This window comes from Meriones unguiculatus, chromosome 1 (genome assembly GCF_030254825.1).
Source record: "Meriones unguiculatus strain TT.TT164.6M chromosome 1, Bangor_MerUng_6.1, whole genome shotgun sequence".
Classification (NCBI taxonomy): Eukaryota; Metazoa; Chordata; class Mammalia; order Rodentia; family Muridae; genus Meriones; species Meriones unguiculatus.
The window spans coordinates 95,633,018-95,655,570 of NC_083349.1; the positions used below are offsets into that span (position 1 = coordinate 95,633,018).

General features: G+C 47.6%; 2 protein-coding genes across 2 annotated transcripts in view; one reads left to right on the top strand and one right to left on the bottom strand.

Annotated features, from left to right (window-relative positions):
- The window catches only part of Mta3 (metastasis associated 1 family member 3), a 186,210-nt gene extending 177,778 nt beyond the window's left edge, over positions 1-8,432 (bottom strand). The window contains exon 1 of the mRNA XM_060363670.1: positions 8,172-8,432. The gene's annotated coding sequence lies outside the window, so the exon portion shown is untranslated. The remainder of the gene's footprint in view (positions 1-8,171) is intronic.
- Positions 8,433-9,458: 1,026 nt separating this feature from the next.
- Positions 9,459-22,553, top strand: part of Kcng3 (potassium voltage-gated channel modifier subfamily G member 3) — a 50,540-nt gene continuing 37,445 nt past the window's right edge. The window contains exon 1 of the mRNA XM_021648711.2: positions 9,459-10,134. Within this exon, the coding sequence (XP_021504386.1) occupies positions 9,479-10,134 (656 nt within the window). The 5' untranslated portion in view covers positions 9,459-9,478. The remainder of the gene's footprint in view (positions 10,135-22,553) is intronic.

Sequence of the window (22,553 nt, forward strand, 5' to 3'; positions counted from 1 at the left end):
GGCTACAGAGAAACCATGTCTTGAAAAACAAAAGGAAGGAAAGAAGGAAGGAAGAAAGGGAGGGAGGGAGGAAGGGAGGGAGGATATCATACACACCAGAATTGAGTCTTTTCTCTCCCACTGAACAGTGCAATCCCAGCATTCAGAAAGTGAAGGCAGGAAAATTAATAGTTCAAGGTCATTCTCAACTAAACAAGGAACTCAAGGCCAACCTGAGCTAACTGAAGGCCCTACCTCAACAAACAAATAAACAGGTAAATCTGAAATCAGACACTGTGGTGCCAGCCAGTAATGCCAAGCAAGCACTGGGGAAACAGGCTGAAGGAATAAGAAGCTAGAGCCACATAGTGAGATCTTGTCTCGACTCCCACCCTCAAAACAAAACAACTCATTCCCAAACCAGATAAACTGGACCTGAAACTCCTAAATCAAATACTATGAAAACTTCATTTTAAATTCTGCACCTTGGGTGGGGGAAATGTAGTTCCTGTTGAGAGTGTATCAGTTATTACAAGTGGGGCTGATAATGATACGGTTGCATCCACGATGGGAAGCTCATTACTGGAAACCCCATAAACTTAGCTGCAGCCAACCCTCAGGCTCAGTAGTTCCTGAGGCAGAACTGAGAGCCCTGAGCTTGAGCGAGGAGGGCAAGGATTGGGGCTGGAATAGACACTGGAAGGATAGAAAGGGAAGAGCAGCAGGCGTTTTGAAAGCTGACTCCGTTCATAGTTAATTTTGGTTCATTAACGTTGGTAAAGACTCTTCTTCTCTTTGTGGAAGGAACAGAACACAGTGGGAAACTTCATTGTGAAAATGTCTTTGATTTTTCTCCTGCGTCGAATCCTCCCTCAGGCTGTCTGAGTGTGGGAAAGGGCAGGATGAGGGATCCCCATTTTCTGCCAGGTTCTCCCACTTCCTTTCTGTCTGGTTCAAGGCTGCCTTTGCTGGAAGGTGTCTCCTCTTATCTTGAGTATCCAGGCAAGTGACTGGGTTGGGTCTCTGAGATGTCAGTCTACTAAACAAGAGCCATTGCTGTCCATAGTTCTTATAGCTCCTAAGCCAAGACACAGAACTTCCGGAACCCTCTCTTCAGTTTATTTTTTTAAGTATTTGTTTTTGTCTTAGGCTTACTCCCATTTTAGCTGCATGCATGTATGTGTGCTGCAAGACTAAAGAGCTTTAAAAGGGCCTCAATCTGGATGAGGTGACTGTGAGCTGCCAGGTGAGTGCTGGAACCAAACCCTCTGCAAGAGCAGCAAGTGCTCTTAACTGCTCTCTATTTTTTTGAGACTGGATTTTGCCATGTAGCTCAGGTTGGCTCTGAACTCTGGATCCTCCTGCCTCAGTCTCCCAAGTGCTGGGACTTCAGGAAGACACCATCACACCCAGCTCAGACTTTTTTTTTTTTTTTTTTAATGTAATGGCTTTATTGAGCTGTACTCTATCATGTGCCCATTTGAAGGGGTGAACTCCACAGAGGATGGCTCTTCTTCCCTTGCAACACTGTTCTGCTCCAGTATGTATTCCTCTCCAGGGGCAGCACTGAGGGGAGTGGGCCCAGAACTCAGGAGACTGAGTCCCACATTTCTGACTGGAACACCTGCTGGGGAAGGCGCGAGCCAGCATTTGCTGACACAGGGTGGGAGCCCTCAAACCAGCGAGCAGGGTTTCTGCAGTGCTTGAAGCTGCAGTCGCCACAGACTCAGGGGAAAAGCACTGCCAACGTCTCTACCAATATGCCAAAATTGAAGTGGTTTTCAGAAAAAGCCCAAATTTCCCCAGATGTCTAATTCCAGCCTTGTTTCCTGTGCCAGTTGAGCACTCAGAGAACAGTATTTAAGCAAACAGCAATTGTCACGTATGCCTTCACTCAGCAGTTCCTGCACCCTGGAAGGAGAAGGCACTATTCTCAGAGCGGCTATGGATGAGAACTGGCCCCAGGGTCCCTGCTTTCAAAGGCAGTGGGGGAAGTCTGCTGCAAAGACAGAGGATCAACAAGAAACAGGCAAGTGAGCAAGACGATTTTTCAAAGTTTACATTTTGAAAGGGTTAGGTTTGCTAGAAAATGAAGGAGGTACTCTTAGCTCCTCTCCGCCCCCAACATCTCACACCAGTTTTTCACAGTTGTGGGCTCTGGATAGACACAGTGTCACCACTGGTTCATACTAAGGTTTATTCTTGATGTTGGACCTTCCGTAGGTCTGGACAAGTTGGTTGTTTTGTCTTGTTTGTATGTGTGGTATATGTCTGTGTGCTTGTGTGTATACTCACGTGAGTATACATGTGTGCATGTATGGGGGCCAGAAGCTGATGTCTGGTGTCTCCCTTGATCACTCTCCATGAATTCGGGGCCTGCCAATTCCCCTAGTCTAGCTAGCCAGCTTGCTTTAAGGATCCCTTGTCTCCACCCCCTGAAAGCTAGTCAGCTGCTCACTTATCCTGCTCAGTTTCTATGTAGGTCCTGGAATCTCAATTCTGATCCTCTTCTTGTGAGCAATCACTGTACCCACTGAGCCATCTCCACAGACCTGGGATGTTTGTCTTTGTTTTTTTTTTTTTTTTAAGTGAGGTAGAGATGAAAAATTAGATGACAATGCTCATGATTAGAGAATATCTGAGGAAATAACATTTGCATCCAAACTTCAGTGAGAAGCCATGTCACATGCTCTGGATAGTGTGCTGGGCAGAGGGAGCAGGAAGTGCCAGGGTCACTGATACAGAGGACACAGCAAGAATAAGCTGGAGGAGTCCAGGGGTGCAGATCGGTGGCACAGCACTCGGCTAGCACACGGGACACCCTGGTTCAGTGTCCAGCACTAGGACAGGACAAGGAGATCTTAAAGGAAAGGTTATCTTGTAGGATATGCACTAACACTTTTTTAACTAGTTTTTCCTTTATTGTACTATTGCTATGTACATGTGTGTTCCTGTGCATGCACATGTGCGCACATACATACACAAGCAACATGAGCACACATTCAGAAGCTGGTTCTTCCCTTCTACCATGAGGACCAGAGATTGAACTCAAGTTGTCAGGCTTGTGTGACTAGTGGTTTTTACCTGTTGAGTCATAGCACCGGCCTGTTTTTCTCTTTTTAAATGAAAAGGCAGCCATTGCCCATAGTTAAAAAGGGCAAATGTTAACACTAATCAATAAGCACACTTCATGTCTCTCTCATTCCCCCATTTCTTGACTGAGAAACTGCCTGTACATCCATTTCACAAATCTTTTGAGAAATACCATCCATCAACGTCTTTTTCACTTTGAGACAGGGTCTTCTAGATACTTCTCACGCTGGCTTCAAACTTTTGATCCTCCTGCCTCAGCCTCCGGAGTGCTTGGGATTATAAGTGTTCTGCCTCTTGTCCAACTCTTTTTTCCTTTTTGTTTTTAAGGAAACAATCACGTGATCCTCTTTCTCTCTGCATATATATATATGATTCATTATATATAAGATCATATATAATAATCATATACATAGATTCACGTAATTGTGGGTGTTTTGCCTGAATATTTCATCTGCATCACATGTGTGCAGTGCCCTGGGAGAAGAAGGAGCTATTGGAACTAGAGTTACAGACACCTGTCAGCTGCCATACGAGATCTGGGAACCAAACCCAGGTCCTTGGGAAGAGCAGCTAGTGCTCTTAACCCGAGCCACCTCTCCAGCCCCCTGCCTAGCATTCTTTAGGAGAGTACCATGTGGGGTCTGGCATAACCCACTGTCCCCGAAAGTTACAGCATTGACTTATTCAGGGGCAGCTGTGTATATTGCGAATGCTATCACGATCTTTCATTGCATAAAAGGCTATGTTTTCATTTGAAGAACCGCTTTTTAACTTATTTTGTGTTTTTATTTAATAGCCCAGTACCTAGGGATATGAATTAAGAGCAGAGCAGGGGCTTTTAAAAGCAGACAGAATTGCTACGCAAGCTGTACGGAAAGTGTCATCTGCAGGGTTTCTCTCTTTCCAAAGCTCTAGGAAGACTTGAATATAGCACAGCGCCCCACTAGTCATGAGCACACTATATCAAAACACACACAACATCAAAATTCATTGAAAAACAATAAAATCCCAAGGTGTATCGTTTTACTGGCAGCGATTTTGCCAAGGAGTCTCAAGTTCCCTCATTGCCAGCTGAAACCAAAACATAGGTTCTTTCACTCTAATTTCCTTTACAGAAATCAACTCTCAGCTCACATATTGCATACACAGCACACGGTAAACATCTCTCTGTATGTACATGTGCAGGTTACAGAATGGTTACCAAGGGTTAAAGTAGCTACTCCAGAGTGGGGGTGGGGGGGTCTGGGTGGGTTGTGAAAGGGGCCAGGGGTGGTGTTAGGGAAGCAGGTAACAAACCTGTCAGAGATGCTGAGTCATGACAGACGCTGGGTTAACACTGAGTTGAGCCTCAGGGTGAAGACAAGCTGCAGAAGTGCACTGTGGGTCCATGGGCCACAGTGAAGGACAGATCAGTCTGTGCCACCTGTGACTGAGCACAGCTAAGTCCCCGGGGCGGTGGGGAGTCACACACCAGGTGACAGGGGAGTGGGTCGGACAGAAGGTGTCAAAGCACTTTTGTTTGCTTCTTTACCTACTTGTCTTTTGAGACAGGGCTTCTTAATTAGCTTGGCCGTCCAGCAACTCATTCTGTAGACCTGGCTGGTGCTGAACTCACAGAGATTCTGTCCTGTGTCTGTCTCCTGAGTGCCAATGTCCTCTTCTTGGGTCCAGGTGACGGTATTGTATCCTCTCCTTGGTCCATTAAGTTCTTGGGCCTGTTTTCATTCCTTTTTTCTTTTTTTTTTCGCGCATATGTATGTTAAAAGATGTGTTTTGTATGTAAATATGTGTACTCACGTGTGTGAGTACAGGTGTGTGCTTGCCATAGTAAACTCATCACGGTCAGAGAATCTCTGGTGTAGGTCCTCACTTCCACCGTGTTTGAGACAGCCTTACTTTTGCTGCTGCATATGTCAGGTGTCCTAGTGAGGTACTAAGACCTAATACTAGTGCTGAGGTGAACTACCATGACCAAAAATGCAAGCTGGGGAAAAAAGGGTTTATTTGGCTTACATTTCCACAGTGCTGTTCATCACTGAAGGAAGCCAGGACAGAAACTCAAACAGCACAGACCTGGAGGCAGGAGATAGTGCAGAGGCCAAAGGCGAGTGCTGCTCAAGGGCTCGCTTTCCACTCAGCCTGCTTTCTTAGAGAACCCAGGACTGCCAAACCAGGTTTAGCACCACCAACAATGAGCTGGGCCGTCCCTCCCCCACTGATCACTACAAAAATGGCTTACAGCTGGGTCTCCTGGAGGCATTTCTTCAACTGTGTGTGTCAAGTTGACACAGACAGCCAGCCAGAACTCCAGGCTAGTTGGCCTGTGAACTCCCAGGGATTCTCCTGTCTTGCCTGCCACCTCGCCATAGGAACACTGGAATTATGCACAAATGTCTGTGGGTTCTAGGGGTCCGAACTCAGCTCCTTACATTTACACAGCAGCGAGCTACCCTCCCAGTCCCTGATATGATTTGACTACGGTCACATGCTTTTGCAGTTTAACTGATAAGTCTAAAGGGTGGTACCCATTCTACGTGTAGAAATAAGTCATTCATCAATTGGTCCCTCATGTGGTGCTGGACTGGACAGACGGTATGGACTATCTGCCCACGAGGATGCAGAATCTACCTGCTTCTACATTAGCACACAAAATGGAGTCAACAGCTGCTTGTAAAATGAAGCCTCTTAGGGCAAAGCACAACCTGAAAAATTAAAAAAAAAAAACCACCTCGGTTTTGCAGTATATAGAGTAATTCAGGACGGGGCACAGGCCCCACTCAACACCGGGGTGCAGGAATTCATGCTGAACTCAGAGCTAGCAGTATAAAGCAGAACTTTTCATATAATGTTTGATGTTTTGTGTTATTTGTGGACTGGTTCTTTTTTACATGAATCGTATACTTTACAATGGCATGGTTTATTTGCACTAATGGAAACGTACATGAAATGTAATTTCTCCAGTGTCACACCCTGAGCTATCTATGGTCCTCACGTTATCTATCTCATTTCCCATCCACATCACCCTTTTAATATAAGTGCCCTTATCTTCATTTTATGCATGAGAAACCGGGTCAAAGGTTAAGGGATTTGTTACATATCGTTTGGCACATAAGTTGTGCAGCCAGCCTCACAGGAGGATGAGCCCAACAGCCATTTTGGACAATCTGAACTTCTGAATGCTGGAACTGCAGGGACATACCACTAAGCACAGTTTATCCGATTCCTGCTTCATGCATGCAAACGCTTTACCAGCTAAGCTATACCCCAGCTATGACCTGGGAGAACCCTTTCCTATAGCCCAGGCTGGCCCCAAACCCAAATTCAGTACTTAGCCAAGGCTGTCCTTGAATTCCTGATCCTTTGGCCTGTACCTCTCCAGTGCTGGTATCACAGGCACGTGCCAGCACTCACCTCCAGGTTTCCTTTCACAGTTTGAACTAGAGAAGCCCTGGTGAAAAGGACAGCGTGCCTGGGGGCATTGTACGGGACCACCAAGGCAGGAAAGAATGATGGCTTGTGATGACAATCTAGATGCTGGAGATGGGAGTGGCTAGAGCTAGGACTGGCTTGAGCCTTTTTCCTGCCATGCAGCTGTGGCCAGAGCGTCTCTAGAGCTGCAACCCTCTCTAAAATGGGTTGATAGATTGAGAATGGAAAAACCTCCAGCTTCTTTCAAAGTGAAATCCTTCCTAATGCATGCCAGGGATTTACATATGAAGATCCTGAACCCAGATGTAATAATTCTCCCATAATCCTCTTCTCAAAGCACAATGAAGTAGGATTGTTTGTAAGAATGTTTTCTAAACAGATTATTACTGAGACAAACCCACCATTTCTGCATCTTTCTATATCTATACACTTTAAAAAAATGATTTGAGTATTGCCATTATGGTAGTGGCTAATATCACAATCAACTAAGAATATTACATTAAAAAGAATGATTTAAACCTATCTCACCAAGAAATATTATGAAAATATGCTTTCTGAAGCATAAATGCATTGTCACCAAATTTGTTTTCTAGGCTCAAATTTAACTTAAAAAGATATTTCTCTGCTTCCAACAACAGCAGACTGCAAAGAGATTTTTGCCTAGAGAACACAGGAAATAAATATAGTAATGTTCAAGCAAGTAACCAACACAATAGTTATTCTGTTGCTTGTTGCTTTTAGAAAGTATTTTTAACAACTTCCTGATGAATTGGCTCTTGCTGGTGTGAAGCCAGGCTGGTGGCTGGCTCTCACCTGCTAACTTTTTTTTCTCTCTTTCTCTCTCTCATCACTGTGTCCTATGATATATTTATCCATTACCAAGACCTGCTAGATACTGGCCTGTGTTTCTCATAACTGGCCTTCATTTTCACTGACACGAGGTTGGGGTTTCTATTCCTGGCTTTGCTGAAAGGGCCTTTTCCTTAGAATAACCCACAGGGCAGAGCATCTTCCTGCATTGAGGCTTTCATCTAGCCACTTCTGTTATTAAAGCTTCAGGGATCCCATTGCTGATAGCCCAGCATGGATACAGGTCGTGGAACTCCCATTGTTTCAGCCAGGCAAATGCATTCGCTTTCTTTATCGTCGCTAATCTTTCACATTTGGCATCTGCTAGTCGGAATCCTCTCCTGCCAACTCACCACCGCCAGCACCTCCTTCCATTCCATATTGAATTCACTTCCTTCAGGATGTTTTCCTTGCTTCGTAGGTACTTAGCAGATAAATAACTCTTGTTTTTCTGAGCTTTTAATCACATTAAGTGCTTTAAAAAGATAAATGATCCAAGTCTAGGGATAAACAGCTTACAGAGATTTTCATTCTCTAAGAACCACCCAGGGTGACTTTGTCAGAAACAGAACTCAAATTTGCAGGCGGCTGTGTTTTCACTAACATCTACCCTAGGAACCAGAGCAAACGACTCTTTCTGGAGACCTCTAGCGGGCACGGGGCAGACCTGCAAAATTACGAAAAGTAGAGGGGAGAGTAAAACCCTTCCCCCAGTGCTCAGTGGTCATCGGGACCACATCCCACCCTTCCGCCCCTTTATTTGTTTTTTTCTTCCAGTATTAGTTTTGCATCTAACACCATCTCCCTTCCTTACCACTCACCTGTTTCTTGCCTTTGACGGGCTGGGCTGCCGGTGTCGGGTGTGTGAACTGCTGTTTAAAATAATGCCTGCCAAGTCGAACCCCGTGGCGTGGTGTACTCGGCTCCGCCAAGCCTTAAAACCGTCCCTGCATTTCGAGGGCCGGTGCCGCAATAGCATGGGGGTGCAATGAGGAGGGGAGGAGTGGACACCGAGAGAGCGTGAAACCGAGAGTGCAAAAATCAAGGCAACGAGACATTCTGGCTTTGCCAGTGAAAGAAGATTCTCTCTAGACTGCCACCCCACTCTACGGGAGGGAGGCATCGTGAGAGCGGCGTGGGTGCCTTCTCCGGACCCGAGGCTGGCAAAACGGGAGGAGGGGGGAGGCTGGGGCTGGTCTGCCGGCCCAAGGCACGGCCCGCGGAGCGGGGGATGGGGGTGGGCGGGTACGCGGCCGCCTTCGGAGCGCACGGCACGTGGGGCGCCCCACGCGCGGAGAGGAAGCGCAAAGTCTGCAGGCCAAGCCGCGACCGGGTTGCTTGCTTTGAGAAATCCTTTGGGGCGGCCTCAGAAGCCGCCCGGGGTTCCGAACAGTCCAGCACAGGGTCAACCTGACGCCGTCCGCTCCCTACTTCAAACCCCGCACCTGGGTCCTCACCTCCGCACCCCTTCTTTCCCCCCTGTCCCCTCCCTTCGGGGACTGTTTAAAGGAGCCTGGGGGAGGTGCGCCCGGTCCTCCCGATGGCCCCGGGGCTTCCCGCAGCTCGCATCATGCCCCGCGCACCCCTCCCGGCCAGTGCGGGCGGGGGCGCACGGCGTCACGAGGCGGGGAGCCCGAGGTCCGGGGCGGGGCGCCGGGGAATCCCAGCCCGAGAGAGCCGGGAGGTGCGGGCGCGGGCGGGCAGGAGGTGCACGCGGAGGGAGCCGAGCGCGCGGAGCCGGCGGGCGAGGAGGAGGACGGCGAGGGAGGACGGCGAGGCAGGCCCCGCCCCCGGCTCCCGGAGCCCGCTCCTCGCCGCCGCCGAGCCCGCTCACTTTGCCTTTCGCCTCTGGACGGCGGCGGGGCTGCGTGCGCCGGGGACCTGGGAACCCTGCCCACGGCGCCTCGGCTAACGCGCGCCCTCCGGGAGACCGGCGCCACCTGGATCTGTGGACACCCCACACACACACCCCGGACTCCGAAGGGCGAAGCCGGGAGCGAGGGGCGGCGGCGGCGCTGACACCGCGGGGGACGCAGGCTGCGCGGGGCGCCAGCCCCCGGGGGAGCGCGGGCCCCGACGGCGCGGCCACCCCGTGCGCGCGGCGGCCAGGCCCCCGGGGCGGCCAGCCATGACCTTCGGGCGCGGCGGGGCGGCCTCGGTGGTGCTGAACGTGGGCGGCGCCCGGTACTCGCTGTCCCGGGAGCTGCTCAAGGACTTCCCGCTGCGCCGCGTGAGCCGGCTGCACGGCTGCCGCTCGGAGCGCGACGTGCTCGAGGTGTGCGACGACTACGACCGGGAGCGCAACGAGTACTTCTTCGACCGGCACTCGGAGGCCTTCGGCTTCATCCTACTGTACGTGCGCGGCCACGGCAAGCTGCGCTTCGCGCCGCGGATGTGCGAGCTGTCCTTCTACAACGAGATGATCTACTGGGGCCTGGAGGGCGCGCACCTGGAGTACTGCTGCCAGCGCCGCCTAGACGACCGCATGTCCGACACCTACACCTTCCACGCGGCAGACGAGCTGGGCCGCGAGCAGGCTCGCCCCGCCGGGCCCGAGGCGGCTCCCTCCCGGCGCTGGCTGGAGCGCATGCGGCGGACCTTCGAGGAGCCCACGTCGTCGCTGGCCGCGCAGATCCTGGCCAGCGTGTCCGTGGTGTTCGTGATCGTGTCCATGGTGGTGCTGTGCGCCAGCACGCTGCCCGACTGGCGCACGGCGACCGCCGACAACCGCAGCCTGGATGACAGGAGCAGGTACTCCGCCGGCCCTGGGAGGGAGCCCTCCGGGTAGGACCAACTGCTACTCTGCCCGTCCAGTCCGTCCCGTCCCGTCCCGTCTATCCGTGCCATCCGTCCGTCCAGTCTCTCCGTCCTGTCTGCTTGGCTCCCCAGCCAGGCTTTTTCATGCCCCGGGAGGCCCCGTGGCGCTCTGGCGAGGGATGTGTGGGTCCCCAACCCCGCCCCTTATCCAGAGGCACAGCCAGAGGGTGTGCTTGGGCCTCACCTTTTAGGATAAAACCTCCACGCCTTGTAGGTTAGTTCAGACCAAATCGCAACCTGCTAATTAAATTTTTCCAAACTTTATTGCTAATATACAATAATTTGCACGATAATTCAATTTGAGCTAAGAGCTCTTTGAAATATGTGCCAATACTGGTCGTAGTTGAGAAGATGAAGTCTCATTCCCGCGAACTGTGGTCTGCTGCAGTGCCCACACATTCTGCACACCCTGCCTCTGGCATAATGTGTGCTGGGATGGGATCGCCGTATTATAAAGGAGGATAATTTAGTGATAGGCCCCGAATAATGGATGTCAGTGCCCTTTTCCTGTCTCCATTCCAGCCAGAATGGACCTGGCAAATTCCTGTCCTCTGTGTGGTATCAGAGATTTACGGTTCATTCAGAGGGTCTTCAGCGTGGGGAAGAGAACAAAACCAACTATTACCTTGGGAGAGAAGAAAAATGGGAACGTCCCCAAATCCAGAAGCAAGGCTCGGTAGCCGAAGTGTCTGCTCCCTCCCCCACAACACACACGCACTTTACTAGGATAAAAGGAAAATACTTTTAATCTTTCCTGAGATCATGCTTCCCTCCTAATGGTGATAACACGGTCCCGTTTTTAGAACAAGTGAGTTTATTTTGCATATTTGGTGGGAGGAATGAGCAGACTAAAGTTGGACTTTGAGAGCAGACAGCCATTTTGAGCATAAGACCCAAACTGTATATTCTTTTACCCGTTGTTTGGTAACTCTTCTAAGACTCCCCCCTCCATTCATTTTCTGGTTTTTGTTTGTTTTTTTTTTTTCTCCATTCACTTTCAAGTCAGGGTTTGTCCCTGCGGTCTTTTTTTGATGGGCCTGGGTATGCCGGGAACAGTGGTGTCTGTTGGTACAGCAGAGCTTTGCTTTCACAGAAGATTCTTCCTGTAGGGAGCAAAGATTTTTATATCACTCTTAGGTGTGAAGACAATGGAGAGTCCATTACCAGTATGCCATCTTGGCATGAAATCCAAGAGCTGTGTTTTGGAAAGAAATAAAGAGCTGTGTTTTGTTTTGTGTGTTCGGTTGTGTTTTCACTTTACAGATAGGGATTACTTCCTTGGTGCTCCAGTAATACAGTGAAATTAACTTCTCTATATAAATAAAGTGACCTCGTTTTGTTTTGTTTTGTTTTGAAAGGGGCATAGAAAATGAATGACCAGCTTTGAGGTCATTTGTCAGCAAACGTAGAATTCTAAGGTTAGGATGGACTGAACTCATTAGCAAAGGAAACAGGAGGGCTGACTGTTTAGGTTTTGAGGGAGCTGGTGACACCGAGGCATAGGCAAGAACGGGGAGCTAAGGGAGTGATACTTTTTTGGGGGGGCAGTTTGGGGAGAAGGATCATTTATGTAAAGCATTAGGATGAGTACTAATTTTAGATAGAAAGAGAAACCAGAGAACCAAAGAGGGACGAGACAGAGATAAGAGAGAGGCTACAGAGGAAGTGGAGAAGACAGGGTGAAGCTTAATTTGTGTATACGTATCTTAAGTATGTATATAATTGTTCAAGTCAGACTGTTTCCTAGATACTCAGATATTTCAGGCAAATGCATGGTTTTCTTGGCTTAATGGCCCAGTTTCAAGCTTCTCTCTACAAGTGGGTATAAGAAAGCCAGTGTCCGTGATCCCAGATAAAGTAGAGGATGGCAAAATAATGTTGCACGCTACCCAGGAAGCCCCTCACTGGCCTCCACCAAAACAGGCACCTCAGCTGGCGTTTCAGTCTCTCAGTTCCTGCTAGCCTGTGGCAGCTAAAATGAATCTGCCTCCTTTTGGTCGTTTGACTGGGAGCCACCGAATAAAGCCAGAGTTCCCTCCTTCGCCTTGGAGACTTGAGGGGGATCATAACCTGCCAGGCCAGCGTCCTGCCACTGATTTGTATCCTCAGCCTCAAGGCTTCAGTTCTTGATTCACGTCATCACAGTTTGTGTCTTTTCAGGGTGTCCCCTCGTCCCAGTCGCTGCCGCTGTCCAAACACTGTAACTTTTTTTTCTTGTAAAGAAGAGTTGATGTAGGACGCAGAGGCACGATGGGTCTTCGGGAGTTGAATGATTCTGAGAAAGCCTCCAAGGTCACAGAGGATGGAGACAAGGCATCCGTGGCAGTGTACTGTCCAACGCTGGCAGGGGGCGTCACTTACATAAACTGGTTTATGCAACCTGCACAGTCCTGTGTCTTGCTTAAGAACAAAATAGGAGAGTTTCCCAGTTAAAGGAACAGCGTGGGCATAGGCATGAAACTTGTATGTTATGTTTAGGGAGTGAGAATCTAGTGATAGAGTGAGAGGTGGCTAGAGAGCATATCCGAATAATGTGAATAATTCTAGCTGCTTTGTATCAGTTGGCGGCTTTGTGTCATTTGTGCTGAGAAGCTTACCCATAGAGAAGAGAATGTGTTAAGTGCGTACCATGATGGGCGAGACTGACACAGGAAAGATGATGGGACATGGAGGCACACACCTGTCATTCCACCGTTCGTGGTCAATGCAGGGGTGTCAAGAATTGGAGCCTTGCTGCATAGTGAGCTTTGAGCTACATCACAGGGAGACCCTGCCACACAATGAATGAATGAATGAATGAATGAATGAATGAATGAATAAATAAATAAATAAAGGATCTGGGGAGGGGACGTTAGCTCAGTACTAAAGTGCTTGCGCAAAAGCCCTTAGGTTTGATTCCCAACCTTGCAAAAACAAGAGTTGGAAGTCTTTGCCCAGGGTCTGAGAGCTTGTTTTACGTTGTGCTTCTGAGAATAGACACTAAATGATGTCCATCCCTCCCGACTATTGTAAAGATAGAGGGTGTAGCAGGGCCTAACCAGGCCTACTTCTAGGAGCTGCAAACACTCAGTACCCCTCCTCTCCCGAAGGCCCAGCATCCCTGTCCACTGTTCCCAAGCCACCTCTGTGCCCCTCCCTGTACATTCCTGACGTAATGAAATGAGCCATACAAGCCCAGCTCAGGTTCTGTTTGAAGCCTTTGTGGGCTGCCCTAGGAAATGAGATGTTTCCTCCCAAACTTGAGGGATGGCTAGCTGGCTGGTACTATTTATGTTTGTCACGGCCTTCCTAGATGGCATTTTCTCATAAACACACTGTACCTGCGATGGAGTTGGTGAAAAGCCCTTGAAGGCAGGTAAACTCATTCATACCCCTCCTATATTTTGTTTTTGAGTCAGGCTTTTTGTTTGTTTGTTTGTTTGTTCGTTTGGACAGGGTTTCTCTGTGTAGACTTGGCTGTCCTGGAACTCACTCTGTAGACAAGGCTGGTCTCGAACTCACAGAGATGCGCCTTGCCTCTGCCTCCCAAGTGCTGGGATTAAAGGTATGTGCCACCACTGCCCAGCCTCAAACTGACCGTTTTCCTGCCACAACCTCCCTAACACTGAGATTACAGGTGTGTACTACCATGTCAACTCCAAACATACTTTTCCTTTTTTTTTTTTTTTTTTTTTGTGGTGGTGGTGGTGGGGTCTCATGGCCCAGGGTGGCTTTCGAATCGGGGTGCATCCAAGGATGATCTTGAATTAGTCATTCTCCTGCTTACGTTTACCTCCCACGTGCTGAGATTACAGGCATGTGCTACCGTAACTGGCTTGGGAGGTGGAAAGTGCACACACAGAAGTGTGTGTGTGTGCATGCATGTGTGGGGGAGGATGAAAGTGTTTGTGCACAAAAGTTGATGTCAAAATTGTTTCTTAGCGCACTCTCCCACCTTAGTATTTGAGATTTGAGACAGGGTCTCACTGAACCTAGAGCTGATGGATTCCGCTAGCCATCCAGATTGACATGTGTCTTTTGTTACAATTTAAAGAGCTGTCAGAAGTAAAATTGTGGATAGGCACTTTATGAATTTAAATACTTGGTTTGCTAATTTAAGACCCCCCTTAAAAGACAAACACCACTAACAGATTTTTGCTGTTAATTGAGGGGGGAAATATATGTGATCGTTAACTATCATGAGGCTAGGCCATGATGGACCAAGCCTGGGCTACGTAGAAAAAAGAAATTCTAATCATCCACTACCTGATAAGTTTCTGTGACTGTGGTAGGCCGTGTGGGTGCACAAGTCTACAAGATGGGTCTCTACTCCTTTGGAGCTTTCTAATTTGATAAAAGAAAACACTGTAAACAAGCACATGAGAACTTTAGGTCGGGAAAGGTAGCTTTGAGTCCTGGATATGAGAGAGCCAGCTGTGGGAAACCGGAGCGAAGGGTGTCTCGGCAGGAAGAACAGTAAAAGCAAAGGCTCTGGGATGACAGCAGGCCCAGCTGTGTACAGGATCGAAGGGCTGCCCATCCGGTGGGCTAAAATTTATCCCAAACACAAATCTGTGGAAGAAGTTGACAGAGACCAGAGGACCTCCGGTGTGGAAGGAGCTTACATATTTTCTTTCAAATATGACACAGGCTTTAGGTTTATTTATTTATTTTTATTTTATGTACATTGGCGTTCTACCCTCACGTATGTCTGTGTGAGGGTGTCAGATCCCCTGGAACTGGAGTTATAGACAGTTGTGCGCTCCCGTGTTGGGGTTGGGAATTCAAAGTGGATCCTCTGAAAGAGCAGCCAGTGCTCTTAACTGCTGAGCCATCTCTCCAGTCCCAGAAGAAGGTTTTTTTGTTTTGTTATTTATTTATTTTATGTATGCTTTGCCCTCTTGTATGTCTGCACCACATGCGAGCCTGGTGTCTGTGGGAGTCAGAAGAGGAACATGGAGTCTCTAGAACTGAAGCTATAGATGGTTTTGAGCTACCAGGTAGGTGCTGGGAATTGAACCCCGGTCCTCTTTAAGAACAAATGCTCTTACCCTCTAAGCCATCTCTCCAGCCCCTTGGAAGGTTTTTTAAAGAAATCTATATGTTCTGATGTATTTGATATATTTAGTTATGTATATGCACACATACACAATATGTATGTATGTGTATGTATGTGTTGCTATGATTAAGCCCAGGGGCCTCATGCATGTTGGCAAGCACCTGCTAGGCCGTGTCCCCAGCCTTTTGGGGATCAATGACAAATGCTATGAGACCGGTCAGGCAGGGGAGTGGGCCTTCAGCCCAGGAGCATAGTTGTGGAGAAGGTAAGAGATTGGATCAGCCAGGGATGGGTTTTTAGGATAGCTCCTATAACACGTGCAGTAGCTTTTCATCACTTAAAAATCCTTAGAGGAACACCTTGAAAGGAAGGATGGTTATCTTGGTTTATGGCTTCTAGGATTCAGTCCGTGGTCTTTTGGTCCTTTTGCTTTGAGCCTGAGCAGGCAGCCCATCGTGGCTGGAACACAAGGCCTGGGTCAGTGCTTGCCTCATGTCCAGGGAGCAAAGGAAGTAGGAAGGGGCCAGGGCCCCAAAAATCCCATTCAAGGGTACTACCCCAGTGGTTTAGTCCTTTCTTGTAGGCCTGCCTCCTAACGGTTACCAAGAGTATTGCAAGCTGTGGAGCCCGGCCTTCAGTACCTGGCCTTGGGGACTTTTTGATTGTGTAGGGGTGCCCTGGACTAGGAAGCTGTGGATATGACAGAGTGAAGTTGCCCTCGGGCCTGTGGGCATTGGGCTGCCTCTGGCTTGAGGCACTTGACCACTTTAGCCTACTCTTGAGCCCTGAATAGAGTTCTCTTTGATGGAGTCTGCTTCCTGTTTGGAGAGATTGCGGGGAGGGCCCCAGAAGGTTGATGAGAAAGGAGAATATTTCTCATGCTGTATGACTGTATGCTGTATGTATGGATATGTATGCTATGTGTGTATGCTATATGCTGTATGTGTGTGTATGTGTATGCATGCTATATGAAGCCATCTCGTTGTGAGGAATATCATCTTGGTAAAGCTCTGCAGTGAATGCACTCACAGGCCCCTAGATAAACAGATGCATTGACTAATTAATCTTTGCACGAGCATGTTCTCAGTGCTTTATCTGATTGGTTAGGCAGTTTGGCTTTTGGCTTAGTGGAGTCTCCTTCTGACACTGCCAAGGGTCAGACTGCACAAGTCTGTCATCCCAACACTTAGAGCTGCAGTAGGAAGACAGATATCTAGTGAGACCCTGGGTCAAAGAAGGGGGCTGGAGAGATGGCTCAGTGGTTAATAGCACTTACTACTCTTGGAGAGGACGGGAGTTCTGTCCCCAGCACCCACATGGTGGCTCACAAACTCCAGTTCCAGGGGACCTAACGCCCTCTTTTGGCTTGCCAAGGTACTGCATGCATGTGGAACACTGGCATGAATGTAGGGGAAAAAACACAAAAACTTTTTTAAAGTAAACAAGTCCTTTTTAAGAAATTTTAAAATTTACTAACTATTGTCTATTTTATAAAGATGTACCTTTTGATAGCTGCTTGTGACTTCTGGTAGTCCTGTCAGGTATAAATTGTCTGATCTCTTCACTTGTGGACAGTGTCTGCTCCGTTGGTCTCAGTAGAAGTGTTCTGAGTTTTTAATCAGTTGGCATGCGAAGCCTTATGATAATTTTGATTTATTCTTTAGAAGTTCTTTGTTACAGTTTTGTCATGTGGGGATTTTGATCTTCAATTTATATTACTTTGTCGTGATGGTAAGAATTTGAGGAGATTGTAAAATGTTTAACTTTCTTGTGTTATTTTAAGCCCCTGTTAAGGAAATTTAAATAATCAAAACGAGCACCAAGGTGATGGAAATTTAAAAATCAATTGTGTTATTTCCATTGCCTTTGTGTTCAATATTACATAAACCCAGTAGGCTTTGGAGTGTTAGAAATAAGAGCAGTATTTGAAATTGCAGACTAAAGGTCTACGGGCTTTCACTTGGCAGATAAGGTGGTTATTTGTAGAAGTTGGTAATTAATAGATCTCTGATAAGATTGGACAGAACCTGGGACCTCAGTTAAACTCAGTTCTTTCACACTGGATTTTTAAGAGTGGGTAGGGTTTTCTTTTCTTTTCTTTTTTTATGTCTGCTGCCACTTTTACAGTTCTGTGGAAGGTTTTTTCCCTCATTTTGGTAAGTCATTTTAAATGCTGGTTTTACTTAACTATTTCTAGTGAAAACTTCACCCTCTGGGAGATGTAGAATGTCAATGTCCACTCTTCCCCAGGCCCCATGCGGTTTCTGGGTTCTCTTCTTGGCCCTGGACTTGCTTTGTTGCTGAGGGTGCCGGTGAACTCTGTCCTCCTGCTTCAGTTGCAGTATCCGAGTATTCTTTCAGGAATGTCTGTGCACTATCAGCGTAGACATGCACACATACATGTGAACACATGCGTAGGCAGAATTGTGTATTATATAGATATTCAAATACGTATAACTGGGGCTATTTTATAGTCTTGTTTAGTTTACCTTAACAAAAGTTGTGAACTGTGTGTGTGTGTGTGTGTAGGTATGGGCATGTTCATACATGTGCAGAGGCCAGAAGCATCAGCTCCTGGAGCTGGAGTTACAGGTGGCTGTGAGCTGCCTGATGTCGGTGCAGGGAATCAAACATGGGTCCTTTGCAGGAGCAGCGCACACACTCTTCAGCCTTCAACAATTTGCCTTTTAACAATGCAGAACTCTTTCCATACTAGTTCATTTTTCCCCTCTTCTCCCCCTTTCTTTTTTAACGGGACCCAGCAGTATAGCCAAGGTTAGTCCTGAAATTCCGATCTTCTGTCATCGACCTTTCTAGTACTGGCATTGCAGGTATATGACATGTCTGGTACTCTTGCTCTTTTTAGTATCTGTGTAGTGTTCCAGTGTGTGGTGAAGCCACGATCCATGTAGAGCGCTTATGTCTGAGACTGTTTCTACAAGATGGATTCAGTCATACAGTATGGAAAATGGCCTCTATTTCTCCTCTCAGCAACCACTGCCCGGGGCTCTCTCTGCTACACACTTCTCATAATACTGTAACATGGGAAGCAGATCTCATGGAAGAGAATTGTGTTCACTGCTCAATATGAGTGGTCAAGCCAGAAGGACCCCAATACCTGTGGGTCTAAGGACAACTTCACTAATAGGAAGGAAGGAGAGAAAGAAAATGTGTGTGTGTGTGTGTGTGTACCAAACCCTTAAGTAGATTTTAAACTTTCTTGGCCTAGTTTTCCTGTTCTTAGTAAGCCATATCTTACTGTCTTCTCCCCCCCTCTCTCTCACACACACACAAACACACACACAAATGGATGACTGAGTGATTGTTTTCTACTGTGGGGATTGAACCCATGCATAGGCAAGTGACAGTCCATACTACTTTCAGCATATGGTTTGGTTGTGAGTTTATAGAAGTATAAATTATTCTGGAGCTGTGGTTGGATTTTTAAATAGAAAAAGAAAGACTAAGCCTGTTAGGGTATAGACTTGTAAGGCGCAGGCAGGAGCATTGCCTCAGATGAAAGCCCCAAACAATTTTAAAACGAACCAAAATGAAACCCGCAAGTATCTTGTGACTTAACATTGCATGGCATTCAGATTTTAGTATCTGTGTGTCAGGTTTTATTGCAAAGCAGCTACAGTGATTCTCTTGCACATTGTTGGACAGATTGAGCAGTTGTAATATGGCCTTCGGCAGGCCATGATGGTGTAAGCCTATAACCCCAGCACGTGGGAGACAAAGGCAAGAGGATCAGGAGTTCAACGTTGAGGCCAACCTGGGCTACATGAGACTTGGTGTTAAGAAGGAACCTCCAAAAGAGACATTGTACACCTCAAAGTCTGGCTGGCTGCAGAGGAAGCTTGCCAACCCCTGCCCTTCTGAGATGGTGGCCTCATGCAGATCTGAGTTCACACATTTTGGCCCTTCAGGAGGCCTAAGCCTATGGGCTTGCCCATGTGAGGCCAGGCAGCGTTCTACCTTTGAGGTGAATGCCTAAGTCTTTTTTAAAAAACTTTTTATCTTGACCCGAAGTCTTACTAGGTTGCCTCAGCTAGTTTTGCACTCACCCTGCTGCCACTCAGGACTCGAACTTGTGACCGTCCAGCCTCAGCTGGGATAACAGGCTTGTACTGCCAGGCCTGAGCCGAACTTGAAGTCCCCTCTGTGTCCAGTGGGGGGGTCCTCACTGCTTCTCTAGGTCTGAGCGTCCTGCTTTGTAGAAATCAGCGTAGCCATTGCACAGCCTTTTTGTGTGTGTGAGAGGATTAATGACTGATGGTTGTTTCTAGCAAGTCTGATGTTTGATGCCTTGGATCCTGCTGAGGCATCTTGACCCACAAACTGTTGAGCACTGGGATTAAAAGCATGCGCCGCCACGCCTGATCTAACTCACATGTAACTATTGATTTACTTAGCAGCAGTGTTGAGCTTCCCAGGACCCCAGACATACAGGCAAAGAGTTCTACCACTGAGCTCATGTCAGTCCATTTTACTTTATTATTTTATTTTTTTGAAGCGGGGTCTCACGATGTAACCCTGGCTGTCCTGAAACTGACTATATCAGACTGGACTTGAACTCACAGAGGTCCGTTTGCCTCTGCCTCCTGAATGCTACGGTTAAAGCTGCTATGCTCAGCTTCATGCCAGTCTTTTTGTTTTCGTTTTTAGACAAGGTTTTTCTTAGTTGCTTAGGCTGTCCTGGATGTTTCTGTGTCGCCCAGGCATAGGCCAACAAGGTCTGTTCATTTATAACTAATCTCTCTCTCTCTCTCTCTCTGTTTTACACACACACCACATTATTTTCCTCTCAATTATCTTCTGTTTAAATATTGAGAATTTCATACACGTATACAAGGCATTTTGATCATATCCACCCCCTGCCCTCATTTATAACATTCGTCTGTCTGGATGCTGATGCCTGGATTCCACCTCAGACTTCGGAGGTTCCCTGCGTGGGAGGTGATTGTGGGCGGCAAGGTGCAGTGGGCGCAGTTAGTGATTGACTGTCCGGTACCGTGAGAGGCCTTTAGTTCAGCCGTCATGTACACTGTGAACGCTTGTGGTGAGTGGGGAGAAGAATGGGTGGCCAAGCCTCGATTCATGAGCTAGGTCGTTAAATCAGGGCCAGCCATCTCAGGAACATATTAGAAGCCCATGCTTCCCTATGAATATTAGGTGCATTTAAGAAGCGGGAAATGGAGCCAACTGTGGTGACCCACTCCTGTAATCTCAGCACTCAGGAGGCCGAGGCAGGAAGAGGGTGAGTTTGAGGTCAGCTTGGATAATAGCAAGACCCTCTTTTCAGAAACCACCAAAAGGGGCGTTGGTTTGTGTGGGTCGGTGCCTGCCCAGCTGCCCCTGTGACACAGGGAGACCCAGCCATGGTCCTCAGCATTTTTTCAGGAGGTGGAAGAACTGAAGGGTTGGTGATGAGGACAGGTGCCGCCGCCATGGGCAGGAACACTGGAGAGGGCAGAGCTGGGGTTGCAGGAGGACATCGGCATCAGCCAGAATTCCCCAGGGCCAGGCACACGGGCACTGGGAAAGTGTCATAACCAGCCAAGACTGTGTCAGGCACCGTATTCTCTACCTCTGTTTTTATAAAACAGTGTTCATCTAAGAAGGCCCTGGACAAAGTATTGATTTTAATCATAACCTGACTCTTAGTACCTATTTGTAATTAAAGGGAAAAAAATGCAGTGCTAGAGAGCGCTGGGCTTTAGCTCATGCCTCTGGCTCTGACACTGCCCAGTGACACCACCTCTGGTGTGTGCTTTCAAATAACCTGTGTGAAGATACAGGAGGCGGCAGAAAGCACTTCTGTGTGTGGCGACATGACTGGTGCGGAGAGCGCTTTGCAGGTGGCTGAGGTGAGGGCTGAACTAGCAGCCACCCCGCAACACAACACTGCTGGTGTTCTGACATTCCACATTTACTCAGGGCTGACGGCAGAGCAGATTAATTTCTCTGAAATGAACTCAGTAAGTCTGTTGAAGGAGAACAAAGGACAGTATTTCTTGCTATTGGTAAAAATGAGTAGCTCTGCAGCCTTCCTGGCCGTGGTGATGAGAGCCTGTGGTCCCAGCACTCAGGAGGCCAAGGGGCTGAGAACCTGAGGTCAGCTGCCACTATGCAGTGAGTTCCAGGCCAGCCTCAGTTGCAGTGCTAAAGACCTTCATAAAGCCCTGTATGATATTTTATAAGCTGCATCACTCAGCACACTCGTATGTCCTACGTGATCAACCCCAGATGTCACAAAATTGTGCCACAGTCGAGCCCATCTGGAGTATCAAAGACACCAGTCCACGCAACACCTCAGACAGCTCAGAGGTAGGCGCTCTCCCAGATACCATCTAACCTCTGAAGAGCGGTCGCCTTTTCAGTTTTGGTATAGTGTTAAAGAAAAATGCCTGCAGTTAGCAAAACTTCTTTTTCTTAAATTTTTTTTTAAAGATTTTTTTTTTTTTTTTAAATCGGGCCTGGAAAGATGGCTCATTGGTTAAAGAGTCCACACTGCTTTTTTTTTTTTTTTTTTTTTTTTTTTGAGGACCAGAGTTTGATTCCTAGCACCCACATCAGTTGGCTCACAACCGCCTGTAACGGCAGTTCTGGGCTGGGAGGAAGGGAGGAATGTCTCTAACCTCCGTGAGCACACGCACTCATGTGAACACACAGACATACAAATATGCATATAGCTAAAATTAAATTGTGTGTGTGTGTGTGTCTGGGTATATGCATGTGAGTGCAGGTGCCTGTGGGGGCCAGAGGAGGGCGTCAGATGCTCTGGAACAGGAATTACAGGTAATCATGAGCTGACCTGTGTGGGTTCTAGGAACTGAACTTGGGTCCTCTGTAACTGATGAGCCATCTCGCTAGCCCCACTGCTTTTTATTTATTGGGCAAGGTTTTATGGTGAAGCCACAGTTGGTCTGGAACTCAGAGATATTCCTGCCTCTGCTTTCTCAGCTCTGGGATTATAAGCAAGTATCACCTGACTGGTTGATATTATGCAGGAAATCAAACTCAGGAACTCCTGCCTGCCAGGCAAGTACTCTACCAACTAAACTACATTCTCAGACCTATTTATTACCATTTAAAAGGAATTAAACTAATAATTCAAAAATTTCCACCTTATATCTAAGTACTGACATCTAAGTACTGATAGATACTGATAGATTTAACCTACATGAAACAAAAATGTTCCAAAATTTTAGTATGGACATCCAAGCTCATCTTCTAAAAGCTTTGAGAAATTCTTGCTCTTGCCCTTTTCCAGTTGCTTTTTCTTTCTTTAGGATTTATTTATTATGTATAGTGATCTGCCTGCATGTGCACCTGCACACCAGAA